The following is an 18,353-nucleotide window of genomic DNA, read 5'->3' as shown; positions in this document are numbered from 1 at the left end:
ACTTAAAAGTTAACTCCTGGAATTTGATATGTGAGGAAACTAAGGTGGGCCAGGTGAATGGTCTGACATCTCTAGTGAGTTCACTGGGTGAAGTTTGGGATTAAAGTTAAGGTATCTTGGCTTGTTAAGCACATCTGTCAAATTGTAGGTTTCAGATCTACAATCTAAGGCAACTGTCACAGATGCTTTAATGGGAAGATGATCTCATGTGTTCCAAGACCTGATAACTTTTTTAGCAAGAGCACTACTTTGGTGGCTTATGGGGAATGGCTCTGATTGTTAAATCCTTATGGTCAACCTGTCAGTCTCCATTTTGTCTTTGCATAACCTTTTTTCGGAAACTACTAAATTCTGAATTGTTTTTGATTGTGTTAGTTGGTTGTTTGGCATTGTTACAAAAAAAAAAATGGAATAAAATAGTAAAAAACAGTATCACAGTTTTCTTAATCATTTAAAGGCTAAGCAAAACATTGTGCTACCCAAGGGCAGTTTGCAATTTGGGGAGAATGCATAACCTTGAGAATCCATAACCATAGCCTTGAAACTTTAAATGGCTTATCGATTAATGAACTTCTTAAAATCTCTTGCTTAATAATATGCTGGGCCTGGGTGTATATTGTGTATATATGGATCTTTTTTTTTTTTTTCCTCTGGTGAAGAGATGCAGCTTCTACATTTTTTTCCATTAGATTTATTAAAGCTTTACAGTTTCGCTATGCTTGCCCAGGGGCATTTAATGAGCTAGCATATTATTTCAGGTGTATATTTTATCTAGATACTTGTTCTTTAAAAACTGAAATGGAATTTTTTTTGGTAAGGAGAAAGTTACTTTATGAAAATTGGTAATGTAGGTTACTGTTTGATTTAGAAATATTTGTGTCCGTATTATGTGAGGATACGATTTTAGAAGGAAGTTAGAATTTATTGCTTTAAAAACCCATATGTTGGGTAATGGTATTAAGTATTGCCTACTTTAATATATGTATATACATAAATATTTTAAATGTGAAAATTTTCTTTGTCTATTTCTTTGTTTAGAGGCCTAATTTTATACTGTTTGATATACATTTTCCAGGTTCTGTTTTTATAATTTCACTTCAAAATAAACCTTTGTCCTTGATTTTTAAATTATTTCTAAGAAGTTTCCTCCTTTATGTCAGTGTACCCTTTTGGTTAAATGTGCTTATTAACATTTTTTAATGCTTAAGCTTCCAATTAGAAGGGCACCAGAGGCATAGAACCCAGGCAATCCATGAGGCCTTGGTTTATCCCAATCATGTGACCTTGGGCCTCATGGGAAAATACGAGCCATTTTTGCCTCAAAAGGCCTCCTGGATCTTTTTGCTTAATATGTGAAAGTGCTCTGTGAACTGCAACTGATAAACAGTTGTTAGATTTATTCATTATAATTGAGAATTTCTTAATTTTTCCCTAACTGTTGTAAGGTATTATTTTGCTCAATGCCAAATATATGGAGGAGATTCAAATTAACTAAGGTCAACGTTACAAGCATTATTACACAGACCATTGTGAATTCTACCTAGGAGCTATATAGTTTCTTCCAATCGTGATGGAATTTTAAAGTACTCCTACTTCTCACTTTGAGACTTAATGTCTCTATTAATAAATTGAGTGCATTCCTTTTTTCCCTATTGAAAAAACAAATTAAAAGAGTCAAACCTGCCAAGGCTTTTAGTTTGGGGAGCAGAAAGTTCTAAAAGGAAAACAGAAAATAGCCATGGAGGCCCCTTGGACAGTGTGAAGTCCTAAGTATTAGTAGTAGTAGTTGTAGCTATACAAGGTCATTACATGCTAGGAATAGAGATAACCAGGTGAAAACCCCTCATTTCACATTTGGTGAAAATGAGACTGAAGCTAAATAAGTCATATAAAATCTAAGGAATATTTCTTCTTAAGAAGGACTTTCTTACCATGGAAGGTAAAAAAGAATTTGATTCTTAATTTTTTTTAAAAATTTTTATTTATTTATTTTTTTGCGGTACGTGGGCCTCTCACTGTGGCCTCTCCCGTTGCGGAGCACAGGCTCCGGATGCACGGGCTCAGGGCCATGGCTCACGGGCCCAGCCGCTCCGCGGCATGTGGGATCTTCCTGGACCGGGGCAGGAACCCGTGTCCCCTGCATCGGCAGGCGGACTCTCAACCACTGCGCCACCAGGGAAGCCCTACCGTTCTTGATACCACTGGTTGAGTGGCGCTGCCAAACTCCCCTCCTGGTGTTCCTAGAGCTCTGAGAGCCTGACACACTATATATATAGTGAGTGAGCCTTCAGTTAATGTCTCATTATTGTCAATATCATGTATATTCTATAACACCAGTATCAGTGATGGGAATTCTTTCGTGATGTTGGATCAGAGTCCACATACAGCCTTATTGTAACTGTCTTCTTTTCTGGCTACGCACCATAAATCCTCGCCTAAATTGTAATCATGTCCTGTAATCCATCCCCCCTCCCCCCCCCCCACCCAATCCCACTTTAATAAACCCTGTGCTGAGAGGGCCACTATTGATCTGCCTTCTCAGATTTCTTACAGTTCATAGACTTTGTGCTATTTGCTTGGGTGCCTAATGTGTTCTCTCATTATTTTATGCACCTAAATCTTCTCTCTCAAAGATTTTATCTTTAAGGGCCCAGATGCTGGCTACTATCGCTTTAATGTCCTCAGTTTCTAGGAAAATGTGTTGTGCATCTAGGAGGCATTTATGTACTTGTTGGCTTTAAAGCCCTTGATAACACACAGTCTAGGTGTAGAAAGAAGGAAGGGGCCAAGCCTGAGGTATACATGACCGTTTTCTCTTTCCCAAACTGGGTCCTAAAGAATGTCTTTTTACTTATTAGTTTACTATACAGAAACTGGGCTTTGATTTTTTCTAGGTACTGTAGAGTAGAAACATGATTTCCTTCAATATATTAATTTTGTTATATCTGTTTTACCTTCACATAATTGGAACCCTTTGAGCAGTTTGGAATGCTTAGATATTGTCTTTAGGTGTTTAGGTTGTGACTTAATTGAGTATATTCTCTAATTTCTCTCACATGGTGATAGTCATTTAACAGTTCAACCCAGTGAGGTGCCAGGCACGATGCTAGAGGATGTAGATATTAAGATGAATTAAACACAAGCTCAGCCTCAAGGCTTCTCATCCTAGCATAGGGAACTGTTTAGGTGCTCTAATAAAAGTGTAATAGCTATGTTGGCAGGACAAGCTTCACAAAATGCCACATTTGAATTCCTTTGACTTTGAAGGATGAATTAGTAGTTTTCAGGCAGGAGCAAAGGCATAGCATCATTAAAACCCTTGGTAGGGACTTCCCTGGTGGCGCAGTGGTTAAGAATCTACCTGCCAATGCAGGGGACGTGGGTTCGATCCCTGGTCCGGGAAGATCCCACATGCCGCAGAGCAAGCAAGCCTGTGCGCCACAACTACTGAGCCCATGTGCCACAAGGACTGAAGCCCGCGCGTCTAGAGCCCGTGCTCTGCAACAAGAGAAGCCCACGCACCTCAACGGAGAGTAGCCCCCGCTCACCGCAACCAGAGAAAGCCCACATGCGTAGCAATGAAGACCCAACACAGCCAAAAACAAAACGAAACAAAACCAAAAAACACTTGTCATTTTAGGGGATCATTGCCCAGTGCAGCCAAGCATGAAGGGTGTGTGGTGGGATTAACTGGAAAAAGGCCAGAATGTGGACTCCATGGTGTGGGCCATGGAAAGTCATGGGACTTTTTAGACAGGGGGAGGAGATGCTTAAGTCTGTACATTTAGAAACTGACTTCCTTCTCCAGGATGGATTGTTGGTGTGGAATAGGGAGACTATTTACTGGTGACTTCATCTTCTGGGAAGAAACTTTTAAACTCTGAATGGACCCTTGAGAACAATTGTTAGTAATATTAGGAAGAGGTTGAGTGTGGAACTTGTCAAGGTTGATTTTAAAACCTTGTCCAGTGGATTTAAGAAGAGTTCTTAACTTCTTTTTATGTCATTTTGTTACTTGAGCATTAGGGAGGCCAAAACTGCAGAATGCTTTAAGTATGGATTAACCTCAATTTAAGAATAAGATGTATTTTTAAATTTTGCAAGTCATTTTGGACTTACAATATATTTCTCTGTATAAATATTGTTACGAGATGAGGTCATCAAATGCCTACAGATGGGAAGGGAGGCAGCTCTGTCACTGTGGAAAGAAACTGAGGCTTGGAATTAGAACTTCTGGGTCCAGGTTCTTGCTTTTGGGGAAATAACCTCTCAGAGGCCCAGTTTTTCATTTGTAAAATGGGAATAAATACAGGATTGTTGTGAGACTCAAATAAGAGGGCTTGTGAAGGTATTCTGTGAATTAAGTCAAGTACTAGTTATGAAGTACACGCGTGAGGGATTACATGTAGGGTAGATGGGAAACTGTAGTCCTGGCTGCGGTTGCAGGAGGGTGGCTGGCAGGTTACCAGAGAGGGGCAAGGGGAGAAGCAGCCCACCCTGGCTTCACAGTTCCTGCTCTCCTGCCTTGAGGAGGAGGAAGAGAGAAAGGACAGTGGGTCTCCAACTTTAGCGTGCAGAAGACTCAGCTGAGGAATCTTAGGAAAGCAGATCGCGGGGCTCCACTTCCCAGCAATCCTAACTGGGTGGGTGGGAGGACTTCTGAGTCACCTGCTGGGGCGAGGCGACCTGGGGGAAGGTAGGAGGCTGGGAGAGTTGGTGAGAGAGGTCTGGGGGATCTGGTGCTGGTTGGAGAGGGGATGGGATCTAGGAACCCTTGAGGACTGAGCAGAACAGCGTGGAAGGACCCCCTCCTCCATTTCTTTCCCTGTTCCTCCTGCCCTCTTTACTGCTGGAAAGCTCTGCGGGCCAGGCAAGATCGAGGGGGGGAAGCAGGGGGCGTCCCCTTCCCACTTTCCGAGCTGTGGCTGGAAGGAGGGGTGTCAGAGGGAGCAGAGCTGGGGCAGGACCTCGGGAACTCCACTGTGCCGGGGTTCCAGACTGAGAATGGCAGGCTTAGGCAGCGGGCTGCGCGTAGGCGAGGGGTCTAATATGCGCTGATCGCTGGGACACTATTTTAGAAAAAAACAAAACAAAACAATTATATGCACACGAGTGTGTGTGTGTGTGTGTGTGTGTGTGTGTGTAGCCATCCATCAATCAAAGTATATTCAACTCTGGTTTATTATGTGGACAGGGTTTAGGATTATTTAATTTCCCACCTTAATTATATGCATTAATTCAGCAAACATTTGAGTCTGGCTATGTGCTCAGCTTCTTGCTAAGTACTGTTGTAGTAAAATTCAGTGAAACATTGTTTGTACCCTCAGGGAATTACATTCTATTTTGTTTAAACAAGATTCTAATAACAGGAGAAGAATAATTTTCAGTGAAGAAGCAGCTCAAATCGCATAAGGCTGAAAATTGATATAATGTGACATATAATCTTGTACAAAATTTCTTTAATCAGAAAGTGGAAGGAGTGGCCAATTTAGTTTCAGAGTATTGGTAATTTGTGTGCTTCTAGCAAAACTTAAGAGCCTTTCAGAATTCTCAGCCACAGGATTGCAATCTTTTGAATTACGTTACAAAGCAAACCTTCTTTCCTTGAACACCTTTTTCTTATAGAATAGTTTTGGATTTTTTGAAAGTTTTCTTTATCTTCTGATTTTTTTAAAAAAATGCTGTATTTACCTCAGTACCTTAGAATGACAAGAATAGCATATGTGTTAAACTGGAAAAATTGGTTATCAATTTTGTGACACTCCCAGAAGACTATACACAGGATTGATAATCACTGGAATACATTTAGAGAAAATCATTTATAATCTTTTCTGTAGGCAAGAAGGCAAGAAAAGCTCTTTAGGGATACTTGAGGAAGTTTTTGTCATTTTATGTCTTTATGCTTAAATTATGCTCACAAGGCAGTATCTGCTTTACTTGCTGGGGCTTTCATTTTCAAATGACATATGCATATAATTTATCTCAATTTTGAATAAATTAAAGTATAGTTCTACACTTTTATAAAAAAATAACTTCTATAAAACATACTGCCTTTATCAACAGATGAATGGTAACTTTTTTCTTTTATCTTTAAAATAAATAAAGAAAGAGGGAAGGGGAATAAGATACTTAGGGTAAGGAGGCTCTGGCCTTTGTGTCAGCCCCTCCCTCCTCCACAAGAGGTCACACAGCACAGGGATCTTAGGTCGGAATTCCTGCTTCCAACCTTCCTTTCTCTGTTTATCCACTTTGTTTCTTGGGCAAGTTCCTAAAGTTCTCTGGGAATCAACGTATTATCTGTATACCAGGGAAGGTTGGTACCTAACACATCGGATGGTTGCGAGGATTTATTGAGTTAGTTCAAGTAAAGCACTTAAAAATGCCTGGCAGGTAATAAAAATTCAAATGTTAGCTGCTTTATTACTATTATTAAATTGAAATGAACAAAGGACTTCAAAACATTGGACAGATTATGAATCGACCCTGGAAACTATGGAAGAGGGTCATTCAAATGCAAAGAAATCCAAGAATTGTCTAGTGCTGCACGGATTGAATTAAAGGAAGGCACCAAAAGGCACTTTGTATCTTCCATCCTTCTGAGAAGTTGTAGTATTCTGAGGAAGTAGAGAGTTGATGATCTTGAGAAATCCTATGTACCGCTGCAGAATTGTGAAGGTCAAAGACTAATTTAAAGGCGTAATGTGAAATGCATTTCTGTTAAAGTCAGCAGAATACTGGATGCCCTCTTTTACCAGAATTACTTGGTATTATTCTAGAAGTTTATTATTATTGTCAGATGGGAAGAAGAAACTAATAGTAAAATTATAAAACATGAGCAAAGTTATCTTTTTAAAATATTATTTAAAATGGAGAATTGAAGATGATAAACCAAAAAAATAAATAAATAAAAGAATTAATAGTTTAGTAAGTGAGCCCAAAAGAAATACATTACAAAATAAATACACTTCAAAAATAAATACATTAACAATATCCAGTAAAGTATAATGAAAACAAAATTTCATGGTTATTAGCAGGAACAAAAAGATGTTAAACTCCCAGGTAAGACTTAATAAGAAATATGAGTTAACTATGTATTATGTATTAGCTCTACTGATAGGATTTTTGTCGATGGCAGTTGAAAAGAGAGTTGAATAACTGAAGTTATATATCATGTTTATGGATACTAACATATACATATATATTATAAATATGTAGATTCTTCCCATATTAATTTATGAATGAAATCAAAATTATAAGCTCTAAGGGATTACCAAAGTATAATGTGACAAGTCTTCAGTATAAGGTGGTATTTACATTCTATGATAGAAGAATGATTTATTCAGCAACATGATAGTTAGATCATTGAGAAAATAAAGCCCAGATTATATTATGGTGGTGTGAAGTCTTTAAAGGTAAAAACCAAAAAGGGAGTGGATACTAGATTTGTCAATAAGAAAAAAAAAATCAAAATTTCAAAAGGTCAAAGTACCATGTACAAATAAATGTCAAATGACAAACCTAGTTAAATATTTGTAGTTTCAATGATCTGGAAAGAGTAAATCTTTTTCTTTTGTAACTATTAGTATCTTCTAGGTAAAATGCATTTTTTAATTTTTAAAAATATAAATACTTCTTTAAAAATAAGACAATAAGATCTGAGCTGTTTGTCTTTCATTTCTAAGAGTACTTTATAGTTCATTTCCTTAGTAGTTATTTAATCAGAAGCCTGCAATACAGCGAATCTTGTGATACAAGGAAACTGAATGGTATTTTCTGTATTCATTTTAATGTGTTCTTTGTACTTGTACAGAAAGCAAACTATGAGACTGGTTTTATTACTAGTTTGTTTTCTCTCTCTTTTCTATTTTCCTTACCCCACTCCATCTCCTTCTTCCTTCTTCTTTTGTTTTAAATTTGTTTAAAAAATAGTAAACTGTGGGCTTCCCTGGTGGCGCAGTGGTTGAGAGTCTGCCTGCTGATGCAGGGGACATGGATTCATGCCCCGGTCTGGGAAGATCCCACATGCCGGGAAGATCCCACATGCCACGGAGCGGCTAGGCCCGTGAGCCATGGCCGCTGAGCCTGCGCGTCCGCAACGGGAGAGGCCACAACAGTGAGAGGCCCGCGTACCGCAAAAAATAAAAAAAAAAGTAAAATGTATTATAGAAATTAAGCTATTGCAGCACATATCGAAAGTGATAGTTCCCTCTTTTTGTCCATCCCCAGTCCTGTTCCCTGAGGTCACCATATTTCTTTATTCTGTTGCCTCTCACCATTGGTTCTATTTGCTTTGCAGTTGAGTTTGAGGAACTTTCCATCTGAGGGTTTCTTGTATAGTTGTTGGCAAATAATAGCTCCTCATTTATTTTGTTGAATGAGTATATGAATGAAAATTGTAGATATATGCTTAATTCTTTTATAATTTAGTCTATTGGTATTTTAAGCAGAGCCCTGGGACTTCTTTTGAAGAGTCCCTATTCTTTGCCCAGTCCCTAAGAGTTCAAGATTTACAGTTCCCAAACTTTACCATGCTTATCTTTGTAATGCTTTTCTGTAGGGTGAAAACATTTTTTAATGCTAAAGTAATAATTTACGTTTCTTTTTTCTTGCAGCTGCCTTTGCAGCAGTGTTGCACTGGTAAGGTTGTTTTTCTCCTATGGTATATTTTATGCAGATGTTTATAGCCTACCAAACTATTTCTCATATATATATGAATAATTTCAGTTTAAGGATGAATGTATATTATTACATGCAGCACACTAGTCTGAAAATGTAGTTTAATTCATAGATCAGAGCCAGAATAATGCAATTTTTTAATAAAAAAGATCTATTATTAAAGAGGTTATATTTGAGACTCTCCTTCCCTTAACATTAATATAGTGTTCATGTTGAGAGGAAGATTCATTCTTTTAATTTTCTGGATAGAAAGAAATATGAATTTCATAAATCAGACATTTCTGAAATGGTAACCCAATGACATTTATAGTTTAATCTATAATTTTATTATACTTGGCTTAAAACGTCATTATTCTGGTTCATTCTAATTTTAAAATCTAATTTGAATTAGCTTTTAAAATTCTTATAGAGAGAAAGTTTAGTAGAAATGTAAGATATACTGAGTGGAAAAACAAATATGCATACCATTGTGTTTGAGTTTTATCACAAAATGAGTTGCAAATATATAGATTTTTTGTTTTTTGCTTTTAGAATTTCTTTTAAAATTATACTTAGTATAAGTTTCAACACTGTTGCTTTGTTACTCTTTTGTTTTACAGGAGCCATATCACACACCTCTTTGAAAATGATCGTCATTTTTCTCACCTCTCAACATTGGAAAGGGAGATGGCTTTTCGCACTGAAATGGTTAGTTTTCATGTAATATTTTATTATAGTAGTTTAGTAATCTCAACATTTTAAGCTTTTCATCCTGGAAGTTTTCAAAGATGTTCCAAAGTAGGAAGAGTAGACAACTCCCCCTACCCATTCTCCCAGCTTCAACAACTGAGGACACATACCCATTTTTCTGTCATCTACATCTTCACACACCCATCTCTTTTTAAAGGAAACCTCAGATATCGTTTCATCTGTAAATATTTTTCATATGTGTCTCAAAAGAAAGGACTTTTTTTTGTTAACTACAGTATCATTGTCATACTTGAAAATAATGAAGAGCAATTACTTAATGTCATCAAAGATCAACCAGTGTTTAAATTACCTTGGGGAATGGGCATTTAATAACCATAATTCCTCTGTAGAGAAGAACTTTCCCACAATACTTATTTGGTTTGTTTCTCTGAGGTACACTTCACAGGAAGGACAGGAAAATGCTTGATTCTTTCTTTTAATTACAACTTTTCAGAAAAATGAGTTGGTTCCCTAGCATCTCCTAGTGGTGACCAATGGAGTTCTGTTGGTACTCCTTTTGGAATACCATTATGGCCTGATAGATTTTAACACATTTTTTAAACTTATCTGTCTTTAGCTGGTGAGAGCCCTTGCAGTTCTCTCTGTCTCCTTGACATGACCTCACTAGTATTCTGTAGCTTCCTTACTTGCTGGTACTACAAGACATTTCCTCTCCAGACCTGGAATCATCCAGTTTTCCAAGGAGCCCTGATTCCTTTCAGTAGCACATGGTTTTTAGAGACCACAATTTTGGTTCTAGAGGTGCTCACTGATAATACTTTATATTAGATTGGCCATTGTGTCTAGGCCTTTTTAGTAAACAGAATTAGGAAACAGTTTTTTAAAAGGAGAAAATAAATTATTGATTTATATTTCTAAATTCAAATTTAGTTTTAGGTGGTTTTTACTTTTTTGATATTAAATTTGTATCTTTTCTGTTAGATTGAGAATCTTGGTTTCAAATTACTTTTACTTGAGGAATAAAAGTATCAAAGATATTATTAAAAATGATTACTGAAAATAATTTAAAACTTTCTTGCAGCTCTTTTTGACTTTAGGATATATTCCATTAGGGGTGTACAGTAAAATTACTATTGATATGTCTTAAAGTTGTTTGAAATCCTCTCCCAACTAGATAAGTAATTAATTCTTCTTCTTCTTTTTTTTTTTTTTTTTGCTATTTAGGCATGTAAAATTTTTTGTTTTTAAATTTTAATTATATAAGATATTCACATGGTTCCAAAATCAAACCTACAAGGTAGGTTGTAGTTTCCTGGGGCTCTCATAACAAAGTACAATAAACTAGGTGCCTTAAAAGAGCAGAAGTTTATTCTCTCACGGTTCTGGAGGCTAGAAGTCTGAAATCAAGGTGCTGGCTGTCCCATGTTTTCTCTGAGACTCCTTCCTAGCTTCTCATGGTTCTGGCAATCCTTGGCTTGCATTGGAGGTACAATCACTCCAATCTCTGCCTCTGCCTTCATGCAGCATTTTCCCTTATGCCTCTGTGTTTAAATTTCCCTGCTGTTATAAGGATATCAGTTATTTTGCATTTGGAGTCCACCTAATCCAGTATTACCTCATTTTATTTTGATTACATTTGCAAGGAGCCTATTCCACATAGGTCACATTCACAGGTTTTAGTGGACATGAAATATTGGGGGACATTATTCAACCTAGTACAGTAGGAAGTATTTAAAAAAACAGTGATATGAGAGCTAAATACCATGGTATCAAGAACCATTCTTTTCCTTTTCTGGGTAGGCAAATCACTTTGATATTTATAAACCTTAAGGTGAGTTTAGTGTTTGATAGCTAATGGTACTGGCTACCAGGGGAGCTCTAAACAAAACTGTACAGCAGATGGAATTGGTTCATCTGTTTTGCCCTATGCTGCCACTTCTGCTCCCTCATAAGGCTTCTAGTACTTGCTTGTTTTTTGTCCCATGTAGTATTCCAACCTTGATATCTTTCATAATTAGCATGTCAAAGTAAAAAATTATTTTCCTCAAAATGGGAGTACTACCACTGTCCCTCTCTTCCACCCTCAGAGCCCTGGTCCTGCAGGGTACTTACCTTATGCTGAGCTGAGAAGAAGGAAAATAGTCTGTAAAACTAGCTGGCATCTGAATGTAACTTATATGTAATACATCAGTGTGTAGCCTTCCTAATGTATTTGTATTTTTACATATGACTCTGGAGGAAAGGTGGCTGATAGTACCATTTTGAGGATTCAAATAAGCATTTAGGGGGAAACGTTTTTGGCTGAGGATGATTGCGTTGGTTCATGGTAAACTTAGGTTCCATAGTAAACTCATCCTGTTCATAGATAGCCTTTACTAACACTTCAATTAGTATGGGTTATAGGGGTTTCTTAAATGAAGTGTGCTGTCTGAGTTATATTACTTTTTATTATTTAAAAAAATTTTTTTTGCGGTACGCGGGCCTCTCACTGTTGTGGCCTCTCCCGTTGCGGAGCACAGGCTCCGGACGCGCAGGCTCAGCGGCCATGGCTCACGGGCCCAGCCGCTCCGCAGCATGTGGAATCTTCCCGGACCGGGGCACGAACCCGTGTCCTCTGCATCGGCAAGCGGACTCTCAACCACTGCACCACCAGGGAAGCCCTATATTACTTTTTAAATGTTGAAACTATTTTTGAAGCTATTTTGAGATCAATTGTTTCAATTAAGACAAGGTTATACTAAGATATGTAAGTTTTTTGCAACCTGAGCATTTATTAGTGATCAGAAACCTATGAAATTAATTGTAGCTGTTACTTTCTTGATTGCTTTATTTTTCAAAAGCAGTATATTTAAGTTTTTTTTAAGCTAATAAGAGGCATAGTGATTATGTACTTTTAATCATAACGTGCTTATTTCAGGGACTATATTATTCCTACTTTAAGACTATTGTGGAAGCACCCTCATTTTTGGATGGAGTATGGATGATTATGAATGATAAGCTGACTGAATATCCCCTTGTTATTAATACATTAAAAAGGTTCAATCTTTACCCTGAGGTAAGATACTTTTTCAATTGTGATTTTTTTTTTTTTTTACTTTTTAAAGTATTACTTATATTAAATGCTGATTCTAAATCTAAGATGTAATTCAGTATATTAAATTTTCTTTTTTTTTAAAGAAAACGTGTATCTTTTCTTGGAAAGGAATATGGAAAAAAGATCATTATTAATTTTGGAGGTCTTTAACTGATTTTATGGGAATGATTAGTATGATTGCATGGTTTACAAAGTATGAAAACTGTCTAGATTTGGTATGTTTATAGGGATTATAGCAGAGGAGCGCCATTACTTGTACATGTCATTTGCCAAATAATGTTTCTTCCTTATCTGGGATTCTTCATTTAATTGAATGCACTTTTCCCCTGTGGGAGTGGAAGAAAGGACCTGAGATAGGAAGGCAGTGATATCAGTAACCTTTGGCCTCTCCTTCACCATCCCTCCTTCATTTGATGCATCCCTAAGCATTCTCCAGGACCAACCTGAGATGTAACTTCCTCATTGACTCCTCCTTGAGGTTCTCCTGTTAAGCGCACATCCCCTGGGCTCCCCCTTCTTAGCATGCTGATGCTTCTTGAAGGCATGCTGCCTGATGCCAGGACCATGGTCTCTGTGGGATCTCAAGCCTGGGCTCAGTACCAGCACGAAGCAGGGCTTTTGGTCATTTCGCATTGAGTGAGTGGAGTCCAACTTCCAGATCAACTGAGTTAGCCTGATTGATTAGTAAGGCAATAGAGGAGATAGAGACCAATAAATAATCACCAAAGTACTTATTGAGTACTTTCTATAACCATGTACACACTTACTTTTACAGCAATGGGATCACACAACACATAACATTTTTTATAAATGCTTTTTGTCTTTTAAGAATATATATATATATATTTTTTGCGGTACACGGGCCTCTCACTGTTGTGGCCTCTCCCGTTGTGGAGCACAGGCTCTGGACGCGCAGGCTCAGCGGCCATGGCCCAGGGGCCCAGCCGCTCCGCGGCATGTGGGATCTTCCCGGACCGGGGCACGAACCCGTGTCCCCTGCATTGGCAGGCGGACTCTCAACCACTGCGCCACTAGGGAAGCCCTGTCTTTTAAGAATATTTAAAGCCATCTTCCTAAGTCATCTTTTCTTCAACAGCATCATGTTTTCTGGCTGTATATACAATCTACCATTGTTTATTTAGTCCATCTTTTATGAAAACTTTGGTTGTTTTCAACTTTTAAAAGATCTAAAGCTGCAATAAGCATCCTTGAAGCGAAATCTTTACATACATTCTTATGTTTTTTTAAACATGAATATGTTGATGTGGAACTATTTAGTTCAATAGAATATATGCTTTAATGATTTTGGTACATGTTGCCAAAATGCTTTCTAGATAGGTTATATTCCCACTAGCAGTTTTTCTGAAAATGCTTGTTTCCCTGCATCCTTGCTAATTTAATAGGCTGAAAAAAGTTAAGATCACATGAAGTATTTTGTTCATTGCTGTATATATGTGTGTGCATGTATATTTTATTCAATGCTATATCTTAAAATGCATTTTCACTTTTAAAAATAATTGCTTATTCATGCCCTTTGTCTATGTTTTTATTGATATTTTATAAGAGCTCATTTATTATATGCAGGATGTTAATACTATGCTATATGATAAGATATTTTCTCCAGCTTTTTGTTGCCTTTCAGTTTTGTACAGTATGATGAGAATGTATTTTTTCTGTTCAGAGATATCTGTGAAGCTTTTAGATTTATGGTTTTTAGTCATTCATATGTAAAAAATCTTCATTCTTAATTGTTATAATTATGTTTTTGAGATTTACATTTTTAATTTATCTGGAATTCGTCTGGATGCTCAGTGTTGGGGTAGGGATCTAACATTATATGTTTTCAAAGTGGTCTTCTGTGTAACCTAACACTTGGATGAGTGGTCCATCTTCTCCCTGCTTTTTTATTATATCCAGAATTATTATACATATATGCTTGCATCTGCTTTTGGACTTCGTGTTCAGTGTTACCTTAGGTTGAGGTCCTGGAAAAGAGGAGATGTGCACACAGGTAGTGTATAGGGGAAAGCCCTTGGGGGGCAACATCTGAAGGGGGATGAAGGAAGTAGGAGGAGGAGGAGGAGAGCTGAGCTGTGATGCAGTCACAGCAAAGGCCTCAGCCAATCCCCTGGGAAGCTCTGGAACTGGGATGACCCCGCAGAGTTGTCCTACCTGAGGCAAGGGCCCCTGCCCTTTATACCTCCCCCTGTTGAGTAGTTAGACATTGGATGCAGTTGCCCTTGGGAGGGGGTATGATCTTCAGTGAATTTACTCTCTTCAGCAGAGGGTAGCTCCCAGAGAGGGACTCAGCTGGGAGCTGTCGCCCACCAACCCTCCCAGCTGCTAGGGGAATGAGTGCCTCAGCCTTGAAGGGGGATCCGGGTGGCACTCCACTGCCTCCACCATGGTTACTTTGATCTGCCTGGCTATTCTTGTGCCAGCATCACACTATTTAATTATGTAAGTAACAAATTTTGTTATCTGTTAGGACATTTTCTTCAGTTATCTCCTTTTTGTCATTTTTCCATATAATGCATCTCAGTAGACACTTGGGATTTTGCTTAGCATTGTGTTATGTTTATGAATTAATTTGAGGAAGAATTCACATCTTGACAAATTAGATCTATTCAGGAAGACAGAGTATCTTTCTATTTGTTCAACTCTTCCTTTATGTCCCTTAGTCGAGTTTTATAGCTTTTGAAGATTACAGATTTGCATATTTCTTGTTATATTTTATTCTTACCCATGAGAGGCCATGCACTGGTGAAGACTGACCAGTGAAGAATCTACACAGGGGATTGTGAAGGTCCTTTTACTAGATTTAAAGGGACCCAAGTGGATGGTACAGGAAGGGAAAGTTTGATAATTATCAAAATATATCAAAAATATTCTAGTAAGGAAACTGTTGAGGATCATATTTTTTTCTTATGGTGTCTCTCTTTTTTTAAAAAAATTAGGTAGTCTTAGCCAGCTGGTACAGGATTTATATCAAAATAATGGACTTGATTGGTATTCAAACCAAGATATGTTGGACAGTTACCAGAGGAGAAGGACTCAGCCCTATTGAAAGCTGTGAAGGCAAGTTTCTATGATATTGTCCAGTTGTCTGTTGCAGCATAATAAATTTCCTGCAAACTTAGTGGTGTACAGCTTCTGAAAGTAGGGAATTTGGGCAGGGTATAGGATGATTGGTTTCCACTATGTCAGAGGACTCTGCTAGACTCAAATGGCTGGGAAGACTGGAATTAACTTGGGGCTACTTCACTTAGAGCCAGAATGTAAGTACCTGCATGGTACTTGTACCTGCAAGGCTGGGCCCAACTGAGACTCAACTGTGACACCTACATGTGCCCTTTTCATGTAACTTGGGCTTTTGTGTAGCATAGTACCTCAGGATAGTTAGGCTTTTCATGTGGTAGCTCAGGGCTCTAAGTTGGATACTGCATGGCGTCTTCTATATGGCTTCTGCCATGATGTATTGAAGCAGTCACAAGCCCAGCCAGACTCAGAAGCAGGGGCATAGACCCCATACCTCTACAGGAGGAGTATCCATGAATTTTCAGCCCTGTTTTGAAACCACAGTAGTTACTACTCTGCTCTCATCTATGTTCCACACTAGTGTCATGTGTTCATATGGGAACCAAGGCAACCATTTAATATATATGGCAACCATTTTCAGAATAAGCACATTTTCATGTAAATTGCCAGACACATAATTTATAGTTAGAGCATATTTTTTTCTTTATTTTTAAAGGATTGGGAGATCCTGCTTGCTTTTATGTTGCTGTAATTTTTATTTTAAATGGACTAATGATGGCATTATTCTTCATATATGGCACATATTTAAGGTAAGACTATTCATTTTTCATATGTGTTTATAATATTATATACTAGAATAGTGAGATAATGATTGATTTATAGTTCAGTTTTATAACAATGTCATTTCTAATATATCTATTTGTAGATACAAAAATATTTCCCATTTGAATGATTTTACCATTGGCTTAGCTAGCCACATTTAAAATAATTTTAAAGGTTTAAGTAGAGCAGGATGGGGATATTTGATAAATATTAAATATTCATAGGCATTTGTGCATAAGCAGTATATACTGTTTACATAAAATATAAAGGAAAGAACCACTCATTATCAAATGGTGTTAATGACTATTTTGCTGATGTTAAATAGAAATATATTCTATACAGATATTGAATATCTGACCTCATTTACTTCATAGTTGAGCAACATTTCTAAAACTAAAAGATAGACAAATTTTCTGAGTTTTGTATTTCTGTTTCTTCTTTATTTTGCCATCCCTTACATTACTTGCTTGAACTATGTTACCTTCAGAGTATCTTTAGAATTTTCTTTTTTACTTCTTACTGATTCTTTGCGGTGCAGAAGTATAGCGTATGTATGTGATTTTCAGTTTGGGTTAATGAGTGTGAATCTGCTATTATCCTGTTATCTTCTTTGCTCTGGAAGTGTGGCATTCTTAGTTTAGTGCGCCTCAAAGAGTCTATTGCATCCTAGCTCAGTGTTTGAGTGTATAGCAGTTGCTTGATAAATATTTGTCAAATGAGGAAGCTATTAGAAGATCAACTTAAAATATATTTGCATAGGGATTTAAGATACTTAGAGCAAAGTCAGAAATATTAGCATCAAAGAAAGTTCTTTTAATTATGTAATTGGGGGAGACCGAAATGAAAACTCATGATTAAAAGATGATGTGAAAAATTTTGTTTTTGAAACAAGACACACAGAAATAACTTAACCAAAGTATCTGGTCATCAGGAGAGGGGGCTGACTTGAAGGAAAGCAAGGCCAGTGTGCCTTGTCTCATGAGAAGCCAAAGTTAGATGAGTTTGAGGGGATCTATCCATTTTGCTAAGTACTACCCAGCTGTCTTATGGATAGCTTTATTACATTTGGGAAATTAGATTTTAAGTAAGAGAAGTTAAAACATGGAACATGGCATTATTACTAAATTGCTAATCTATAGTTATGCTGTTTTTCAATTGAAAGAATTTCTAAACATTTATTAAAGTAAACATTCAGTATCATTTTCGTATAATGCTTGCTATAACAACTGTTTCAGAGGCTGAAGGCACTATATCTGCCGCAGAGAATATGAGGTTCTAGTTTTGGTTGAGGGATTCTTGGTGGTTTGGGCCCTGGCCTGAGATTTTTTAGTCCGCAGACAGCAGTGTGCTCCCTACATGTTCGTTTGTTCAGTCAGCACATAAAGTGCGTACCAAGTGGTCTCTTTTTGAGACTGCGTGTTTGGGTTCTGAGAGCATGGTGGTGGGGTGAGGTGAGAGATGGCAGTGGTGGTAGGCGTGTGTCAGTAGAAGATAGACAGCAAGGATAAAGTGCTTAGAGTTCTGGAGGCAGGAGAAATTTGTTCTGTGTGGAGCAGTCGATTTAGCTCCGCCTTGGAGGGTCAGAGCATTTTGGATAGGTGGAGGAGAAAAGAATCCCAGGGGCGAGCAAAGGTGGAAAATCTGGGATATGGAGGGGTTACAAGCAGATCAGTTTTACTGGGACGCAGATGACTGAGGAGGCCTTGTGGAAGAGTAAGATTGGAGAAATGAGTTGGGCTGGTTGATGAATGACCTTAATGCCAGGCTGTTTGAAACCACTTCCAAAGCAAGTGAAGGAAATCAGAAATTTGACCAATAGAGGGACAGGATTCAAGGTGAGCTATGATCTCATGTGACCCTTGACACCCACCTGCCCCCAAAGTCAGCCAGTGACTACTTCAGCACAGAGTCTGTCAAATTGCAGGGCTTTATCTAGGGGATTCTAAAATCAATTTAGTGAGTTAGGCCCAGCAACTTTTTTACATGAAAAAGAACACAAATGTAAAAAATAAAGTATACCATTATAAAATGG

General features: G+C 37.6%; 1 protein-coding gene across 11 annotated transcripts in view; it reads left to right on the top strand.

The window, feature by feature from the left end:
- Positions 1-18,353, top strand: part of DPY19L1 (dpy-19 like C-mannosyltransferase 1) — a 259,805-nt gene that overhangs the window by 6,358 nt on the left and 235,094 nt on the right. For all 11 annotated transcript variants that reach the window (XR_003795119.1, XR_003795120.1, XR_003795117.1 and 8 more), the window contains exons 2-6: positions 8,613-8,637; positions 9,276-9,363; positions 12,284-12,421; positions 15,418-15,538; positions 16,215-16,308. Coding sequence is in view for 1 of the 11 variants with exons in the window: in XM_029233113.1 (XP_029088946.1) it covers positions 8,613-8,637; positions 9,276-9,363; positions 12,284-12,421; positions 15,418-15,538; positions 16,215-16,308 (466 nt within the window). In the remaining 10 variants the exon portion in view is untranslated. The remainder of the gene's footprint in view (positions 1-8,612; positions 8,638-9,275; positions 9,364-12,283; positions 12,422-15,417; positions 15,539-16,214; positions 16,309-18,353) is intronic.

The sequence above is a fragment of the Monodon monoceros genome, unplaced genomic scaffold (assembly GCF_005190385.1).
Source record: "Monodon monoceros isolate NGI ecotype Baffin Bay Population unplaced genomic scaffold, NGI_Narwhal_1 Super_Scaffold_2, whole genome shotgun sequence".
NCBI classification, from domain to species: Eukaryota; Metazoa; Chordata; class Mammalia; order Artiodactyla; family Monodontidae; genus Monodon; species Monodon monoceros.
This window is presented reverse-complemented; position numbering and strand designations above follow the sequence as displayed.